Here is a 15,398-nt window from a genome sequence, read left to right as displayed (position 1 = left end):
ACCGTCAATCTGCTGACAATTCCACAAACAGAATTGACATCCAACCTGGCTGATCATGATGACAAAATGCTGTGGGAGCCACTTTCTCCTCATCCTTCGATTACACGATAAGTCACACAAATCTGAAGGCTGTAAATTCAACTAGATAGTTAGGGATTACAATTACAGATACCCTAAACTGGAATGATTGCATTGATAATGTTGTGGGTTGAGCCAACCAAAGATTGCAATTCATTGTCATAACGCTTAGAAGGTGCAACAGGTCTACTAAAGAGACTGCTCACACCACGCTTGTCTGCCCTATTCTGGAGTACTGCTGTGTGGTGTTGGATCTGCATCAGATGGGACTGATAGATGACATCGTAAAGGTACAAAGAGGGGCAGCGCGTTCTGTATTATCGTGAAGTAGGGTAGATAGTGCCACAGACATGATAAGTGAATTGGAGTGGCTATCATTAAAACAAAGGCATTTTTTGTTGTGACAGGATCTTGTCATGAAATTTCAAACACCAATTTTCTCCTTGAATTGTGAAAACATTCTGTTGGCGCTCACCTACATAGGGAGAAATGACCATCATGATAAAATAAGAGAAATCAGAGCTTGCACAGAAAAATTTAAGTTCTTGTTTTTCCCGCGTGCTGTTCGAGAGTGTAACAGTAGAGAGACAGCTTGAAGGTGGTTCATTGAACCCTCTGCGAGGCACTTTATTGTAAATGGCAGAGTAATCACGTAGATGTAGATAAGTTGAAGTTAGCACAGGCCAGGCCATTTCCAGCCCAACATGCTTTTTAAAGAGCGAAGGAAGTGAGCATCTGACAACGATTTTGATTCCCCACCAAGCCTGAGTATCAACATGGAAGTAACATCAGATATACCCAGGCTTTGTAGCTTGGCTGAAACTTGCTCCCATGGATGGTGCCATCAGGGTCATGTCACATGGACCCATCCACTGACTCAAGAGTATGTGTTAATAATGTGACCCCACATTTGTCCAGCATTTCTTGCTATTCTCTGAAGCCTTTGATAAGTGTGATTTAATAGCAGAGTGATTGACCTTCCTGGGTTGATGTTTTTGATTCAGGTCCCTCTGGACTGTTTTTCACGCGCTTATGGTGACTCTCAATTTGCTCTGGACTTTGCTTCTGGCTAACTATTCACTTCATGAACTCCATGTGATTGACTAAAGGAAAGGCCTCTTTGTGCTACCAGTCTCTACATCAATGGCAGTGTGAGTGACCATAAATTGTGTTCTACATATGTGGAGTAGGACAGAAAATCAATAATTGTTACTGAAGTGCAATAATGTTGTTCTAGAATGAGATTTTCACTCTGCAGCGGAGTGTGCGCTGATATGAAACTTCCTGGCAGATTAAAATTGTGTGCCGGACCGAGACTCGAACTCGGGACCTTTGCCTTGTCCTTTCTTTCAGGAGTGCTAGTTCTGCAAGGTTCGCAGGAGAGCTTCTGTAAAGTTTGGAAGGTAGGAGATGAGGTACTGGCAGAAGTAAAGCTGTGAGGATGGGGCGTGAGTCGTACTTGTGTAGCTCAGTTGGTAGAGCACTTGCAAAGGTCCCGAGTTTGAGTCTCGGTCTGGCACACAGTTTTAATCTGCCAGGAAGTTTCAATGTTGTTCTAGCTTCAGAATCATAAAATGACTGCATGTTGTATGATTGCAATCAGATGCAACATACCAAAAGTACAAGATAAATTCAGCGAAGTCACATTACAGAAACTGATGTAACAAAAAGCTTGTTTGCAATGTTCATTACCTGTAACAAAACAGAAATTCTTGTACCAGAAAAAACTAACATGAATGAAACATCAAAAAGCCACATTGTTATGTATGCTAAAACCCAACTAAGTGAGAAGTTGACTGTTTTGACATTCCATTCAGTTCAGTTGGATCATTGCACAAGACTGTGAAATGGTACAGAAAGTTTACTTCTACTTTCTGAACATGTATGTTTTATTGCCTCACACTCTCTACAGGGTGCAAGCTGAATGCAGTATATCACTGGTGGGGTTTCATCAATTTCTGGTATGAGAACCTGTGGGAATTCTTGTAACAAAAACCAAGAAGTCTGGGAGAGCATTATGCTCTGACTGCAACAAACCTGTACTATTTACAGGGTGAAATTTTCAAATTCCATTGTAAGAGAGCACTCCAAGAATGATATGCTAAAGCACAGATGACTGTTTTGCTTGAAACAGAAAGCGTGCCAAGAAACCAGATGTGAATGCAAAAAATGGACTGCACCATTTTTTTGAGATTTAATTTCACAAATAATTATTAACGATGGGCTATTGCTCAGGAACAGTTAAATGAAAGAAATACTTCCCTAAACAATGTTTAAAGGGAAACAACTTTATAAGGAACAAAAACAAAAGAAAAATATTTTTATGATTTTGTGAGTAGTTCTAAAGACCTGGGGAAAATAACTGGAACTGCAGTGTGATTAAGTTCTTCATTCATGGGGACACAGTCAACTTATTTGTTTTACAGTTATTAAAGGTGTTTAAAATCTATCTTCGCAATTACTGGTGTTGCAAATATGGATTTTACACACCTATACACAGTATAATTGATCATATAACTAAAAAAAATCTGTCTTTTGTAAGAGAATGTTTTATTTTTGTATACCAAACATGTATCACCTATTCGAACTAGGCATCTTTACTGGTCTATAGTATAAAAGGCAAACTTTCTGAACAGGCCTTGAAGGTCCAGTGGAACCAACTGACCACCGTATCATCCTCAGCCCTGAGACGTCACTGGATGCAGGTATGGAGATGCATAGGGTCACCACACAACTGTCGCAGCCATTGTTTTTTTTTTTTTTTTTTTTTTTTTCGTGACTGGAGGCATTATTTCTCGGTCAAGAAGCTCCTCAATTGGCCTCATCAGGGCCTAGGGCACCCTGCTTGCCAACAGTACTCAACAGACCTGAACGGTCACCTATCCAAGTGTTAGCCAAGACCGAAAATGCTTAACTTCGGAGATCTGATGAGTACCAGTGCTACCACTGTTGCAAGTCCATTCGTGTATATAATATAAAGCAATTATTTAATTATACTTATTTTGATAGGAGATCTGTAGGGGAAGGAAAATTTCATGAAAATGATAACACAAATTGAGAAGTTTTTAGCGAAATAATGCAAAATCAATGGTTTTGTGAGCAAAGGCAACACAGAATTTGTGAAAAGGACACTAAACTTGACAAAAAATAAGAGTGAATTTGGAAAAAAACAAGGAATTTGGCAACAAATAAACCAGGCTTTAGTGTAAAAGATATCACTGACTTTGGCAAAAAATAGGTACGTTGAAGGAAAGAAACAATTTGGCAAAAAATAACAGAATTGGCACAAATACAACTAATTTGGGAAAAATAACAGATCTGTCAATGAAATAACGAATAGCTTGGCAAAAATACAACTAATTTGGTAAAAATAAAACTAATTTGGCAAAAAAACATCAAATTTCACAAAAAGTAACACCAAATTTGGTCAAAATAGCACCAATTTTGGCCAAAAAACAAAAAGATTTTTTCTTGTCTGTAGGGATCTGTAGTGATTCTTTGATAAATGTGAAAAAGTATGTACAAAATTAAATTTTCTGACTCTGAACATTATCTCCAGATGAATTACTGAGCTGATAAACGGAAAAACTGGATGTTTCAGATATTGTAATATACGTTGTATGTGAAGTACAAAAACTTAAAGACACAGCCTACCTTGTGTTAAATATTACCTTTCTGATACAGTATTATTTGGGCAGAAACAAGTTGTATTCTCAAATATTGTTTTCTTTTTTGGTCTTGAAGGCTGCTTAAGCACAGTTTATTAGGCTTATGAGCACAAAATGTAGAGGTACACTTCCAAAAATTTTATTCACAGTGAAGTATTGTTTCTGAAGATTGTCTAAGGAAGTGTTATTGTGCTTGCAGATAGGCAAGACAGGTTGGACATTTGAGAGTCTACAACATTCACTTTATAAATTAATAAAAGTACTGAAGTTAACCATCGTTCCATTAAAACTACACATTTGTGTATTTGAGGTCCACAAGAAATTGTTCTCAATTAAACATACATGTTGATATGATACCAAAAAGATTGATGAAAGGTATGCTAGAGTTCCACTGCTCCATAGTGTAATAATGCATCATGTCTCTGTGACTCAGCAGTCAGTGTACAAAAGTCTAAGGAAACAATTGTACATGAAGTTCTCAAACAACTCTCATAAAATGGATTTGCTTAAAACAGAATGAATAGTTATTACAGTGGATCACAGTGGATGCTGAAGTTTCAGAATCAAATAATCATCCACAGTATGTGGCCCAAATGTGTGTGTTTAACTACTAACAGACTTTTTTTCATTTCTTGATTTAGTTTATTGACCAACACGTAGAGAACAGCGTGTATTTTGTACATTTATTTAAGAAGAAACAGTGAACAACTGAGGTGAATCAGAAGTGATATATATCTTTTGTTGTTGAAAATTAAAAACATCATTATTGAAAAAAGATGTAATTCTTGGTCAAGAAGCCATTGTAACATCTGTTTGGGTTTGCCAGTGTCATAAATCATTTCAGAGGAGCTTCAAAGTTAGGAATAAGTATCTGAATAATATACACCCACATTATTTATATATTATTTAACAGAAGGAGTCGCCACTACCAGCATTCCAGAAAGCTTTCGGATGAGGATGAGACAGAAGATGCAGCTAAATGAACTCCAAGTAACAGCCCAAATGTAAGACATTTGGCAAAAATAATAATGATAATGGACATCACACAGTGTGAACCAGACAGGTCTGAAGCACCATAGCACACCATTTTTAAGACAAAGCGAGTTTTGGTAGTGATTATGCTGGTCATTTCTGTCTCCATAAAGTGAATATATTCATAATAAGCAAAACTAAATCAACAGTAGGGAATTGTTTCAAATTTTACATAAATACAATAATCTATGACACTGTCTCACAGTTTATGACAGCAACTGTTCTTCATTCAGTATAACTGCACCATTTGCTCATACTTTAATATGTATCATTTTGAATGGAAATCAATCATCAAGACTGTCTCATAAAATCTCATTGGCAACTGTTAACACAGATGTACCAGCTGAGTGGCACTGGGGTGCTAACAAACAGCATCAGCCTACAAAAAGAAAGAAAACAAAAACTGCGTAGGCTCTAATCTGATGAACACCTATACCAAATTCAAATTCTGTCTCCGACTAAGACTTGAGCCCAAAGCTTTCCCTTTTGCAAGCAGTATACTAAGATTTATGATTAAAAGGACAGGGCAGTAGGTGGCGGTAAAGACAGGAAAATATCATAATTTAATGCTTTTTGGCAGCTGAACAAAAACTGAGGGAAAGGAAAGGAAATAGTAAAAGAAATGGCAAAAGGAGGGGCTATTTGACAATCTTCAAGAGTTTCAGAACTCAAAGGCTATTTTCATGATACAAAAGTTTATGTTCTAAACAGTATCATAACTCGGGCAATACTGTGCCAACATAGAACTACTAGCAGATTTAATCTACATTGTTCTACACTATTACACTTACGCTTGTATAATTATTTACCAAACTATTATCAATTTACTTCCAGATACTGATTTATTTCATAACTGTAGAATTTTGCCATTGTCATCATGCAGGAAGAATCTATATGAAATGAGTACATCTCACAGTGCCTTTTAATCATTCTACCTTCACCCCACAGGTTTTGGTTAATAGAGAAGCCAGTTTTACAACAACATGATGTTTGTCGAATAAAACTCATATACATTTCCATTCAGGGATACTTATACTTAAACCTCAAGTAATTTTGTGGTATCATAGCAATAGCAAGACAAGAAACCTATTTCAATTTACCACAGTATTTTAATCTTCAATTGTATCAATATTTCATATTCTTTTGTGATCTTCACAGCTACAAACAAGTAGTGGTACAAATCTTCGTTGCTCCTCTCTCGTGAACACTTTCCTTCCTCCATATAACAATGATGTCAAGTTGCCCAATGTGATTTGAAAGCTTCAGAAATATTTTATGATTAGACAAAACAGCAAATAAATGCTATACATTCAATAACTCCTGTACACAATTTTTATAAAAATACTTGGATTGCTATCCTCTGTAAAGCATCCACGTCCTGTAGAAACAATCATTATACAAAACAAACTGTCCAGTATACTTCATGATGAGGTTTTTTGGTAGAATCATTACGTAAAGTTTAGTTTTAACAAAGTACACCACCTTTATATGCAGTACTTGAGGTTTCACTCCAGGTATCCAGTCTTTCATATCAGATTTATATAAAGTGAAGTGATCTCGCATGATTTCTGGCTTTAAAACATATCCACATCCCCCATTTTCACGAAATCGTCCGTCATTTATGTCCATCAAATGGCCAGAGCCATGGTAGTTTAAGGCCACTACGAAATAAAAGTTAAACATTTAGAATGGTGTAGGACAGCATGCAGATGATAGACACTATGTTACTATAAAGAACATTTAATCTACATACTGGAGATCAGGTGTTCTCAAGCTGTACTAGTCATGATTTACTAATCTGTAGGACCAAGTGCAATTATTAGGAGAGAGTTTGACAGTAATTATATTCTCATTTGTAGTAAATCAACAGTAACAGTGGTGTTCTTGGTCATTTTCATTCCTTTTAGACTAGAACTGAAAATGAGTCATTTTAACTCTCATTCAATAACTAAATTTTTATTGTGTTTCTAGATATATTGGATTTATTTTGTAACTTTTAGCAAATCTTTTCATCTTATGCTTCCAGTTCCTTTACATGATGGCGTTTTCCAATCTTTGCTGGCTCATATAGTAAGCATTTGCATACCTATCATTTCAGTTTCATTTTTTCCAGGCCAGAAAGGACTATCAACCTTGATACATCAACAGTTCACTAAAATCATTATAATTCCTAAATTATCCACACTAACTCATGTCATCTTACTCTTTTCTTCTGAATGTCATAAACACATTAACATTGATTGTAATCTTACTTGTTTCTTCTCTTGCACCACTAATAACTCTCATACTTAAATTAGTTAAATTCTGTCAGATACACAGATTTTTTAATAGCCCTAAACTATAAGCATTATAATTTAAAACCAATAGTTTAGTCTATAGGCACTGAATCTACATGAAATAACAATTTCCCTGAGTGTTTAACATATCACTGATATGTCTGTCTCTTTTGTTTAAAAAAATCTGAAAGTTCTCTAGAATTTTAAAAAATGCTGTTTGAAAGGTCTAAAATTTTTATGCTCATTCCCAGATACATTTTTCTGATCTCTTACTAGAAATCACTGCATTTCTTCTAAATCTTCTTTGTTTAAAAATGACCTTTTATGTAATTTCTCCATAAACTAAAGGTAAAATAATAAATCTCTATTGTAGAGCTAGTACTCAATTTTTGTAACAATACAGCTGCTGTTGATTTTCTCTATGGAATACTTTATTTAAGGTGATCATGTACCACTGCTTAACCAATTTGTATACCTCTTATCATGCCATTTCTAAGAGCAGAATGTTGAGAGTTTCAAAAGTATCCCTCTATGGAGTCACTTCTTCACTATACTGAACATTATTTCTTGATACAACTATCTTTGCATCATCTGCTTCATCTTTTATATCTTATCACTAGCTAAAATCTCACATCTTAGGAAATAAAATGTTCAGAGTCTTTATTTATTGTTTGCACTATGAAGGTAACCATACCAAATTTGAACATATGACATGTGTGTTGATGTCTGCCTTTATATAGAGTGAGTCATGATCTCTGCAAAAAATATATCAGAATTGTAGATACTGCAAAGAGGATAACTTATTCTCAACAAAGTCACAATTCATTTAGAATGTGTGCACCCATGTATCATAGTATATTATGTTAATTTAGTTGTAATTAAGTTTGACTAAAGGAAAAAAGGCAGCAAGCACATATCAAATGTGATTGCTAAGAGGATCTTACGAGTCCACATTATGGCTTCTGTACAATGTAACAAATGGATGATACTGGAATAAGCATTCCAAACAACAAAACTATTCAATGTTAACATGGTACCTGGTCCTGAAGGAATGACAATTAGATTTTACATTGTAATAGCTGCAGGATTAGTTCTTTTCCAATCTCATATTTATCAATAGTCTTTCACAAAGAAAACAGTCAAATGTGTCTGGCAAAAGAGCGGAGGTCCATCCTGTTTATAAGAAGTGGAAAATGTCAGATGACAGAGCTACAAAGCAAGATCAGCAACATCAGTCTGTTGCAGGGTTTTAAAGCATGTCCTAAAGCACATATATAATGAGCACAAATTCAAAAATACCATAATCTGGTCTTCCTATATTTTTCAGAGACATTTGATACTGCGTGGCATTATTAAATGATAACCATGACATGACTGCATGGAGTATCTTCTCAGATATGAGGGTGGTATGCTGAATTTTTGATTGATAGATAACAATCTCTTATAGAAGAAGAGGAATGGTGGACAGAAATAATGTAAATCACATGAGGTGAGACCCAAATAAGTGAAATAGGAATGTTAAAGCTCTTAATATACATAAATGGCATGTCAGACAGGGTCAGCAGCACTTTCATATTGTTTGATGACAAATGTATTGTCTAAAGCAAAGCATCAGGTACATTATTGTCAGGATATGCAAAATGATGTAATAATATGTCCACTTGGTGTATTCAATAGCAACTTCCTCAAAAGATGTATAAATGCAAAGTAATGCTACAGACAAGATAAACAACCCAATAGCATAATATTGTTATACCATGATATTGAATGAGATGAACATGCAAAATCGGTAGCAGGGAATACAAATGGAGGCCTTCTGAGAGAATGCATTGCATTTATTATGGTAACCACATACAAGACACTAGAATAAATTATTATAGAGTGCTGTTCCAGGGTTTGGGGTCCTCATTAAGTAGGCTGTACAGCAAATATAGTAGGTACTGAGAAAAACATATTTTGGATTTAAAAAAAAAAATCAGCACAGGCCATGTGACACTGTAACAGAAATGTTCCAGGAACTTAAATTGGAATCTTCATAAGAAAGGTGGCATTGTTCTCACCAAACCCAGTATGGGGAATTTAGGTAACTGGTATTCAAGTAGAATGAATGTGTAATAATTCACTGCTTTAGTGGTATTCTTGGGAAGGGGTCATGAGAGTGAGATAAGATAGGTCAGAGCACATATGGAGACATGCAGATAGCTGTTTCTTCCTCACTTCATTTATAAATGGAATAGGATAAAGATTCATTAATGTCTGTACAAAGTACCTAGCACATTGCATTGTCAGTGGTTTGAGCAGTACATATGTAAGTACGTATAGATGTAGAGATAAGTCTGATTAATGAGAATGAAAAAAATGATATTATAACACAAAAACATTCTAGTTGATCATGTGACTATAAAAGAATGAGGCTGCCATTCTGCAACACAATAAAACTTCCAACCTTATGTTTATGCCGAAGTCCTTACAAAACACAAAATTTTGGAAGCTTTATCAAACTTGCCTTATCATCATATGAAATAAGAGGCAACTAAACTATTGTTGTCAAATACAAAATGGACTCCATTAAAATGTGACACACAAGCACCACATAGGGGAAGCTGCTCTTGCCTGAATGTGACTATTCACACACGTTTTTGCAACCTTGCCACATCAGCATACCTGGTATGAGGTAAGTAAGGCTAAGGAGTTAGCTTCACAAACCACAATTGCTGTCCTTCACTATTAGCCACATTTCATCTCACAGTTATTTTAGATTCAACAGTGTGAAGACAACCTGAAGAAGAATGACACATTATTTTCCCTTCAGTTGCAGGACATGATGGTAGTCCCATATCTTTTACTTCATTTTTCTCTGAAGGGTATGTTAGTGGCAGCTCTTGTAGTGTACTGACAGCAAGGGAATTGGAATAAATGCAGATGTTTCAGCCTTTGGAGCGTCATAGTGGGTCCAGTGCAAATGAATAAAACTTTAAATGTACAAAACTAGTTTCAAAGTGTTCAGGCAATCAAATGTCAGTAACCAATGAAGAGCGTCTTGTTAAAAAATAAATCTTACTCAGGAGACTCATATGATTCATGTCAAGCATATTCAGGAAAGGAAGAATGTATTTAGTGTAAATCTTTAACATCAAATTCATCCTACGAATATGTAAGGAAAGGTAACAGCCAAGAAGTAAGCTACCTTTTTGGAAAACTTCTATCCAATCCTCATCCACAAAAGCACATTACAAAAAAGGAACTCCATTATTTCTCAGTGGCCAAAATGGAATTGCAAAATAGATCAACTAAATTCAATATCTAGGAAAAATAATCAAAAATTTATATTTAAACCTTAAAACTAGTGAAGACACAGTAAGCGAATTACAAAAAGTCTGTGTCAAAATACATTCAACTAAGAAATGAGTAACTCAAAATGAAAACTAAGACATCAGGAAATAACATTATGTCTGAACCATTATTTCAATCAAAATTTTGATCAGTGGAGCCATATGACTAATTGAAGATGCAGAAGAATAAGACAAGGAGCTCCTAAGGGAAAATTCTGGCTCAGTTTGTACAAAGAGAATCAGTAGGGGAAGAAGATTTCATGAGGTGCATAACACCAGAACAACATGCCAGCAGGAAGAGGTTTCTTAACAACATATCCTCTTCATTATATATACAATTCTTCGGAGTGTGTCAATGAGATCTTGACTCACCAAGCTTCCTTGAAAATCACTGTTTGATTTTTGTTTGTATTTCCTGGTATGTTCGGTCGCTATTTACTTATTTTCTCACATTTTTATAAATAATGGCATCAACTCAAGAATAAATGATTTGTGTTTTTTAATTTTAATAGTATCTTGCAAGTGTTATCAGCATCAGAGTAAACTGCCATCAACCATTTCTTTGTGTACATTACTTCATATCCCTACACCTAATCCAAGGTGTACGGAAGAAATATGCAATAACACAGTATGTTGTGCAAAAGGCAAACTGATCATTTTGAAAGAGTGTGGGATTGTGGCAGGAGTCTGCAGGACTGAAAACACCATCTCACAAGCTGTACTCATGAGCAATTCTCCACTACTAGTGCCTCGACTTACTGCAGATGGCATTGATGTGGCTCTTATTCATGGACAAAACTCTAAATGTTACCTCATGTTACTGTAACACTAATGCCACTTGGTGGATACTAGAGGGCAGTTGATCTTTAATGTGTCAAAAAACTTCCTCCTCAAAGGCAACTGTTTGCATTGAGTGTGGATGCCAGCATGTACTTTTGACATCTAATACTGAACAGAAATGCAGAATATTTGATACAGTGTTCAGAAGGCTTGCCATATGCATAGCAAATTTCTCAACACCACATGGTACTGCTGTACGCACGGTGAAACATAACAAGCATAATGTACACACTTCGGTACACATGGATGCTGTAATTTTGGAAACACACCAGGCACAAAATATGATACCTGAACTGGTCTGAATATCAAATGATGTGGAGTATTTCTGTTGGAACTGTACGCAATTGCACAGCAACTCTGACAGTTCCACAAACTTTGTCATTTGTAGCAGGATATTGGTCATTCTATTCTTTACTACTTGTACACGCTATACTGTTGTCACAAAAGTTGCGGTATTGTTTGTATCATTTCCTTTGCTAGTATGATGTTGACTTTTCTGCACTAACTCCAGTAATTTTTACATAGAAAAAAAATATAAATTGTCTTCTGTTAGCCATATTATCTTTTAGTAATGACCATACAGAAATCATTTATATCATAGGTATACATGTGATTTTTTTAAAAATCTTATTTGTTTTTAGTACTTATACAATTCAAAAAGATGTTCAGCATTCCATACAACTAAAAATACTATCTTGTTTATTCTTTCATGATAGTCTTGTCTGTTTTGACCTAAACTGGTCTCCATAATATAGTCTATCCTTCCATGACAATATTTGCGTTAAAATATTATACGTATTTCCAGCAACAAAAAAAAAAAAGGATGCAATTCTGCCAAATTTGTTTGTCTTGTCTCTTTAAACACCAAATACTCCTGTTTCTACCAATCCCTTTCCATTATCAGCATTCTTTTTGTCAAACCTGTCACTATTTTCTGTGTTCAAAATAAAACTTTTTGACCTCATAGCACAAGGGAACATATAATTCCTTTCTGTAATAGTTCTACTGTATTTAAGAGAATTCATACATCAACTTAAATGACACACACTTCAGTGTTACTTTCAGTTTGTCCAGCTTTTTTACTAAGTGATGCTCTTGGACTATAAGTGGTGGTATTCAGAAAATATGAAACAATTTTTCTTAGCTAAAATGTGATTTCTAGCATGTTGTCAAATAATACTCAAAGTATGCTGATTGTTTTTCAGTTTTCATTAGTTTCAGCACCAACTACTAAATTTTACCTCTTATTCATAAATTAACTTGCTTTAAATGCTTACTGCAATTCAGTAGTGGATGCCAGCATATTTTCTTATTGCAAGAAATAAGAATATTAACATTCAGTAGGGATAGTACCTCTAAACACTTAATATTTCTCAGCCATTACTGCTTATAATAAAACATAATGCATTATGTGAGACACTCATATTCGTTAGTGGCTGAGAAGAGTTTCTAGGCTAATTACACTATTGTAAGATGTTGATCATTTTTATAATTATCTTGATTGAATACTAAAATGGTTTCTCAGTTACCACCTTGGCTTTTTCCTTCTTGAACATTGATGTAGCTAACTCAAAGATTCCCTGTAGATGGCATAATGGGCCACGTAACTTTAAAATTGTACAAAATATGACACACTTTTTCAGTATTGAAATCTCCTTTTTTGTAATATTCATGAATACATCAAAGTCACAGTAAAAATATGGCCTTTATACCATCTTTCCAAGAATAGCTAATATCAAAGTTAACAGTAACAACATGAGTACTGATAAGGAAATATGAATGCAGAACCCTGTAAATTCTAGCAGATATAAGGTTGTCTTAAAAATGAGGCAGGTAAGTTTTAATGGTTGTGCCCATAAACAATATCACTCATGATGAATTAAGATCAATGACCGAATTCCTCATTTTAATAAAATACACCATGATTGGTGATAAAAATTAAGTTTTCTGTATCAGTGTGGAGTCAAAACAGCATTTAATGCTTTGGTGCCATTCAAATAAAAATCCAACACAATCTCCATGGAAAGCCATTGCAGTTGTGTTTCTGAACCAAAGTAGATGGTGGATTTCACAAACACTGGAACATCAATAACTTGTAAAATGCGTGGCAAAATACTTTCAAAACTGAGAGATGCTATTCAAAACTAACAATAAAGAAAATTGGCATCTGTAACTGTCTTGATTACTGACACTGTTTAATCACACACTACCATCCTCTTCATTTAGTCTGTTTAGATCTTATTAAAACCTTTTTGCATATGAAAAATGGGGATTTGCACCAAAGTTAGGTCCCCCTATAACTGACTGGCTAAAACAATACTAAGACTGGAGGAAGATGAGGACATACTATCTCAAACAGAACTGCATTCAGTAAAGCACTATGTTGTTCAAACCAATCTTCAGGTTGAGGACAGCTTGAACTTTACTTGTAGCTATAAATTAATCATTGATTCCTGAGTGTGACTTCTATTTTGACCATGAACATTGCATAAAAACATGCATGTTACAATTAAGAATACACCCATGATAGATTTGGCAGCTACATTTACAGTCACTCAATAAATAATACCCGATGTTCAACAACTACAAATGAGAGGCAAGGAAATATACAAATAAACATTGTATTCTTCATTTGTGTTCCTCTCTCTTTGTAAGAACACCTTTCACTGCCACTGTACACGAATTGATGAGCAATGAATAAAACACACTGAACAGAATGAATTGTTTAGTATAAACTATTTTTAAAAGCTGAAAAAGTGAAATTAGTTGAAGGTATTACTGTAGGATGCAACTGAAGTCCTTTATTTACTTATCTTTGATAGATGTCACTATCCCATTCACAGCAGAGCACTTAAAGATGTAAATTTTCCTACACCTGACAATGAATGATGAAATGACTATTCATGAACTTGTTTCAAATAATTGCTTTAGAATTTTTCATGAGAGATTTCTTGTAATTAGGGAAAAACTGAACTAAAATTGTGTGATTATGGGTAAAATTGTATCCTCTTGATTGCAAGTTCAGTATTTCACCACTATTATCCCATTCTGCGTGAAAATCTATGTGGCAAATATTTGTGAAGCTGTACCACAATTCTGAGTTTCTGCTTTTGACATGCTGATGCAGCAACATGTGCAAAGAGAGTAACAGAGAAATTGAATTAGTTTTCCTAATGGTTCAGTTACCTTGCTGGTTAAAGATGCAAGATGTTCTGAGGAGAAAGAAAGATGTTCAGGCATGTTTTGAGAGATGAGGGGACAAGCTTAAAAAGGATGAGGGAATATAATATACTATAATTTAAATTGCAGGAAAACAGATGAAATGGTAAGAGTAGAAATGTATTGAGAAGTGGAAGCTAAGTAAGTTAATAATGTAAGCAGATGGGGGACAAAATTTGCAAACATAAAATTTGCAAATGATAGAAGACTGCCAGAAATTAGAGTAACACTAATTAAAATGTTGAAAAATTTTCATGAAAGGAGTTACAGTATTGCTTGAGAAAAAATTTGTTATGATAAATGTACAAAAGTTGTCATTACCTGATATGCACTACAAAGAATTATCAGTAGTTTTAACTGCAAAATTTCAGTAGTTCTGAACAGGAAAGAATGCCTATTTGTTTCCGTAAGTGAATAAAAGGCAGTGTGCTTCACAAATAATTTATATTTAAACGAATTTGGTGAGGAGAACATTTGTAATCAGGTTGAAGCATACAACATCCACACAATAAACGTGATGCATTTGCATTTAGAACACAATCAGAGATGTAAATTACAGTATAATCAGCACTACAGCACAAAACTGTATGGAAACAATTTCGAAGAAGATACAAGTTCAGGCTAAGCTCAAAAAACCTTGCACAGGTCCTGAAATACTAGTTTGATGAACGTTAATATTTTTCTGTTCTCTAGCTCATATTGTGGTAATACAATAAATATATCATCTGAGACTACAGTACACATGTGGAAGAATGGAGTCTACTGTGAGATGATCTGTGTCAACTGAAATGACAAATTACTGACATGACTCCATTATTTGCAGTCATATCAGATTATGATTTCCTCCTCACCACATTGAGACCAATTTTTTGGATGGCTATTGAGAGGTGGGCAAATGTTGCTGTTTCAGAAATAGGATAAATAAAGAAGGAAGATTCAAGAAGGTCATTGCA

At 34.8% G+C, this 15,398-nt stretch overlaps 1 protein-coding gene across 1 annotated transcript in view; it reads right to left on the bottom strand.

Moving 5' to 3' along the window:
* Window positions 1-15,398, bottom strand: part of LOC126470611 (inactive phospholipase C-like protein 2) — a 725,325-nt gene that overhangs the window by 101,738 nt on the left and 608,189 nt on the right. Inside the window, exon 12 of the mRNA XM_050098565.1 lies at window positions 6,261-6,439. Within this exon, the coding sequence (XP_049954522.1) occupies window positions 6,261-6,439 (179 nt within the window). The remainder of the gene's footprint in view (window positions 1-6,260; window positions 6,440-15,398) is intronic.

Source organism: Schistocerca serialis, chromosome 3 (genome assembly GCF_023864345.2).
Source record: "Schistocerca serialis cubense isolate TAMUIC-IGC-003099 chromosome 3, iqSchSeri2.2, whole genome shotgun sequence".
Classification (NCBI taxonomy): Eukaryota; Metazoa; Arthropoda; class Insecta; order Orthoptera; family Acrididae; genus Schistocerca; species Schistocerca serialis.
Note: the sequence above shows the minus strand (reverse complement) of the source record. Positions and strands in the feature narration are given on the sequence as shown.